This window comes from Zea mays, chromosome 4 (assembly GCF_902167145.1).
Source record: "Zea mays cultivar B73 chromosome 4, Zm-B73-REFERENCE-NAM-5.0, whole genome shotgun sequence".
NCBI classification, from domain to species: Eukaryota; Viridiplantae; Streptophyta; class Magnoliopsida; order Poales; family Poaceae; genus Zea; species Zea mays.
Genome location: NC_050099.1, coordinates 187,259,755 through 187,265,421, shown reverse-complemented (window position 1 = coordinate 187,265,421; position 5,667 = coordinate 187,259,755). Strand labels below are relative to the sequence as shown.

Below are 5,667 nucleotides of genomic sequence, written 5' to 3'. Positions count from 1 at the left end.
AGAGAGTCTTTTAGTTACAAAACTTTTCAAAACATATCTACGAAATAAAATAAGATATGATTTTATATGAAGGTAATTATTCATATGTATATTAATATAGAATCGATAGCTATGATCAGCTTTCATGACATAATCGGAGCTTTTGATTTGATCGATCATCGTAGAAGCAAATTATTTTGATCTTTCTTGGAGTTAATTAATATATAATTAAATGATGCAAGCATTTTTTTATTAATCTATTATCTGTGCTATACACAAACTAGTATACATATATGTAAATAACGCTCACAAAAAAGTCTTATTTTTTTGTCCGTGCAAACTAAACAATAGATACTAAACATTGCATTTTTTCCATTATGCAAATATTACTCTTGGTTGTTTTTCAATTTTGTGACCTGTGATTTATAACAGTTAGTGAATTTGTGGTCTTCTATGTACATGGGTTTTGGGCTGACATAGCACGGTCTTCCGGCCGAGCCTTTCATATCGGCCCGACACAAAAAGTGGCCTAGCAGATAGTGCATGGACCGTCGGCTAGGCACAAAGGCCAGCGAGACACGACCCAGCGGCGCGGCGGACCTTGCCTGACCTAGCGCAGTTGTGCACGGGCCTGACTGAGCCCAGACCATGACCATACCGAACGGATGCCAGCCTGCCACTGTCGTCTCAGCACATTGGTTCTCTTCAGTTTGAAACTAATAATCATTTCCCTCTCGAAGTCTCGATTGAATCGCGCGTAGATATCTTCTACGCCATGTAGATGGGATAGAGCAGAGGATTGGGGACCTCGTCAGGGAGCTGGAGCTGGAGCTGGAGGAAGCAGGCAAAGAGGAGCAGCTCCCAAAGTGACTATGCGGGCTACTAATCAGTTCTCTATCTGAACTTGGTTCACAAACAAGTTCAGACTTGTTTACTGTCCTGCTCAAGTTTCTATATGGCCCAAACGCCTGGATGAACTCCGCTACTGCATTGTTTCAGTGTTTTTTGCGTCGATGCTTAATGACGTGTCCACGCATTTTCGTTCAGATAAGGAACGGATTGGGTAAGATAGCATAATTTATATAGTAAAATTTGAAATAAAAGATGAGATAGAAGATAGGACGAGTAAGCTATTGAAAGCTGTCTCCAGCGATTCACCTATATAGTCACCAATGTTATACATTTTTTTGCACTGTGCACTATATTGATAATATTGATCGTAGAATAAAGTTTGAATATAAAAAAAGTGGATACAGACTGTTGGAGACAGCGCCTTACAGTTTGGCTTGGGCCAATATCGGAGTGCAACGAACTGTGATAGAGAGAGAGAGAGAGTCAGAGAGAGTTCTCGTTTAGCTACAGAACTATGTGCACAGTACATCGCCAACTAGAACTGTAGATGTACAGCATCGATTGTCGCTTGGCACAGACAGTTGAGAGACGTATAGAACTGTAGTTGTACACATGCATCGTCTGGCGTGTGCAGCAGCCAGCCTGCAGGCCTCGCCGGCCGCTACGCGTACGCAAGCAGCGGAGAGGGGCGCGCCGAAAGATGCAGAGCGGCCGGGGGCCGGGCGCCGGGGGCCTGGAAGAGAAAGGCGTATGGCCTCGCCGTGCGCTGCAGGCGATGCAGTTGCAGCCAGGTTGCCTACTGGCTCCGATCCTCTCCAAGGACCAAGGCTGCAACGCTGACGTGCGGCCAGCAGTCAGACCACCGGACCCCTACCGGCTTTAGTACGGCTTACGAGGTACTGCGACCGAGGGCATGCAGCGGCGCAGTCTCCGACGTACGGCTTCGCAATCAGGGCCATGGAATTTTGAGCCACCCGTTGTTGAGCGACGAAGGTTGCACGCCATCTTGCTAGTGTTTCTTTCATCGCTTCATCTGAAATTCTCAACTGTACTAAACTCTGGCTTAATTTATGCTAGTACAGTGGTCCGGCAGTGACTATACATTTCAACTCTTTCGCACGACGACCTTCCGTCTTGTGTAAACGATGGACAATGATGATCTCATTAGATATTGAGCCCAATATTTCCTTCTCAATAAAGCAAATGAGACCGAAGCTCAAATAAATCCCTATGGACAATGATGATCTCATTAGATATGGACAATGATGATCTCATTAGGATCGAACCGCCTCTTCTTGTCCCTTCCAATATCTCTATATGGAAAAATTGAATTGGCGAGGCTGATGAGGTCCCCAAAACAAATATTATCTTTTCATCTCCTCATGTTGGTTAGGGTGATAATCCACCATTCTTTTTCTTTTAGCGAGGAAGCTTAGAAGGTCTTTGAATGAACTATAGCTAATAGTTAGTGGCTAAAATTAGTTGAAGACATTCAAACATCCTAGCTAATAGTTCAAATATTAGCTATTTTTAATAAATTAGTTAATAGTTAACTAGATATTTGTTAGCTAGTTAATTTCACTAGTATTCAAACACCACTTACTCAAATCAATTAGTTGATGCACTAGTGCAGAGTTATGCTTTGGTGCATGTCCTAGTGCATTTCCACTGGAACTCCCTACATTGGTACTGCGATTTGCTGTCCTGGTAAAAAAAATCTCTCCATTTTATTTTCCTAACAAAAAAGTTACAAGCTTGCCAAAAAAAAATAGTACGCAGGTATATGACGTCAGGATTTAGAGAAACAAAAATAACAAACTCTGAAATCTTAAGTCTGAGCCCTAGACTTACGTGGTTAAGCACCATACAATCAGCAATCTTCAAGCTGGTGTCTGGTAATAGGCCGGCACGGGTTGGAAGACAGCAGCGGCGGCAGCCGGCGGGGCGCCACCGTGGTTCGTACAGCGTGCGACAGCTCCTGGCGAGTGGCGCGACAGGCCGCAGGCGAGAACGACGAGTGGCTTATTATGGGCGACCGACGTTTCGCTTTTGTTCCGGACTTCGTTGGCTTTTGTGAGAAGGATTGTATTCACCCACACAAGCTGGTAAGTGGTAACAGGGCCGACGACAAAACGTATTTGGATGGAAGAGAAATAGGTGAGGTCATGATGGTATTTATGGCGAGTTTGGTATGGGTCTGCTTCACTCTACATCAACTCTAGTCAAAAACTCTGGGTGGAGCAGTTCTGCTCCAGAGTTTAGATTGTTTCTCATAACCGGTGGCAGTGACAGTTAAATAACTCTAAACTCCTCTTTTTTTAGTTTTCATAGTAGCAAAAGAGATAATTCAAAAAATTATACTGCAGTTCTAAAAACCTCATAGAGTTTACAAATCTAGAGTTAGGGTGTTTGGTATGCTCTGGCCAGCTTCACCTTAGAGTTTTGCTCTCGAGCAATACCAAACAGGCCTGGTTAGCGTATCTAAGGGGGTAAATGTAAAAAAACTAAGACATTTTGATAAAGACACTGTGTCTTGTCTCTATGCTTAAGCCATATGACTATCTAATTGATCAACTTAATCTATTGAATACTCAGATTAGTGAAATGAATATATTAAGACACAAGTTTTATATACGCCCACTATATTAAATTATGTTTTAGTTATGTCTTATATTTGAAGTATCGTGCAACAATGTCACGATTGTATTTGCCTTGAGGTGACTGGGGGACCATACGTTGGTTGAGTGGGGGCTTACTTCTAAACAGCATAAGAAACATATAATATAGTGGGAAATTGACTGGGGCCCTCAGCTCTGCGTGCGTCTGCCCCTGCGAATAAGTAAAAACAATGTTAAACTATCCATGTGCGGTAATCGGACAACCTGCGTACATGTGTCCGTTTTGCACAAAAGCACAGAATATAATTTATGTGTACATATATCTACTATATTAAAGCACTAATTTCACGTGTTAGACGGCGTGCGTCACGTGTGAAGCACGTAGTCCTTTCATCTTCCTCATTTCTCGCTTAACAAACGGGTCTTTAGAAACAACTCAATCTCGTAGGTCTTTTCTCTTCTCCACTCCTCACCTAACAAACGATGTCTTGAAAAACCATCTAAGTCCAACTAAACAGAAAGCCACACACAACACAACGTTCTCACATAGTACAACCTCACTAGCTTAAGGAGGACGAGCGACCGAACTATCTATAAAAAAGGGCTGGGCTCCTATTAAACTCATACTTTTTTCGGTATTTTGGCTAAGGTTGTGATATTTGTTCTTATCAATTTAATATATTATATGTACACCATGTGCTCATTATGCTATTAATTTTATTTTTTTTATAGATAATAAATATAATTCGTGTGCTGTCGCAACGCAAGGCTATTGTACTAGTAAACCTTTATGTTTGTCGTCTTCCGATGAAGATCCTGAAATAAAGCTAGTTCAGTGTTGAGGTACGTACGTCCTCCACATGAATTATCGAATTTAATCCTCCAGCAAGCTAAGGTACATTTACCCCCACGCATAAATCGTGCAAGCCAACTATAGGCCGGAGCAGAGAGATATTGAACTGCATGCAAAGTAATCGTGCAAGCCAACTATAGGCCGGAGCAGAGAGATATTGAGCAGTGTCATGTTTCGATGTATGATGATGTATCTCGTACTGTTTCATCGAAACTGACTGGGGGAAAAAAGCAAAAAGGCGTCCGCGGAGACAGGGGCCGTCACAGTACTGTACGCTTCAGCCTTCAGAATTACAGTACAGTACAGTACAGTACGTAGGACTAGTATAGATTCGTCGTAGCTAGGCTGTCTGTTGCGCAACATGACGTGACACGTGTCGTCGGTTCCGCGGAGATCTGTGGTGCATGTTGTACAACGTAGCCGCTAGCCTTTCGAGCTTCTATTGGACGTACGGGGCTCCCAACTTTTTCTTTCTCCGTGATCGTGGACTCGGATCTTACAGGGGAGGGAGGTCTGATTCACTTCATATATTTTACTGCCGCCGGTACGGTGGTGCTGCTACATTTTACATTCGTCACCGTAGTACTCCCTCCGTTTCTTTTTATTTGTCGCTAGATAGTCTATCCAGCGACAAATAAAAAGAAACGGAGGGAGTACTGAATACTGATGCGCATGAACATGAACCCTCTGTTACATACCTTACATGAGATAAGATATGAGCCCACGCACAAAACGACAAGGCAAACTTACGTGCATAATGCAGCAGCGTACTTTCTCGTGAAGGATCGGATGGAATGCAGAGAGCATGCATGCGCGCGGCATATTTTGATTTCGCCTCTTCTTCTTCTTCTTCTTCTTCTTCTTCTTCTTGCGTTTTCGTCCCGTGCATGATGATGATGATGATTGTGACGAGGGCACAGCACAGCAGCGCACATGCATGTACCGCATAAAAAAAAAGTGGCATAGACCAGACGTTCCCTTGTAAGGACTAGTGGTACGTAAACATAGCCACACATAGGCAAAGGCAACGGTACGTACCTGATCTATCCATCGATCCATCACAAGAAATCGCAACGTCAAATTGTCAATGAGCTAGCTAGCGGCCGGCCTTCTAGTCCGGTAGACCTGTCAGTACCGCAGCGTCAAATCCATCCATGCAGGCCAGGGGCAGGGGGCCGGGCCGTGCCCGTGCTGCGCGCTGCAAGCAGTGTGTGCACCCAACACGCTTAAAGACACATCTCGTCAGCGCCACCTCGCTTTATTACATGCGCTACTTCCTTCCTTTATGGCTAGGCGCTCACCCGTACCAACCTTCATTCTTCTCTCGCTCGCTCTCCCCCCATATATACTAGCCCGATCGAAGAA

At 43.9% G+C, this 5,667-nt stretch overlaps 1 protein-coding gene across 1 annotated transcript; it reads left to right on the top strand.

Moving 5' to 3' along the window:
* Window positions 1-1,185: 1,185 nt before the first annotated feature.
* Window positions 1,186-2,958, top strand: LOC100501358 (uncharacterized). Its single transcript, NM_001196102.1, has one exon. It carries the CDS (start codon window positions 2,615-2,617, stop codon window positions 2,906-2,908), a length of 294 nt encoding a protein of 97 aa, NP_001183031.1. The 5' UTR covers window positions 1,186-2,614; the 3' UTR covers window positions 2,909-2,958.
* Window positions 2,959-5,667: the final 2,709 nt, after the last annotated feature.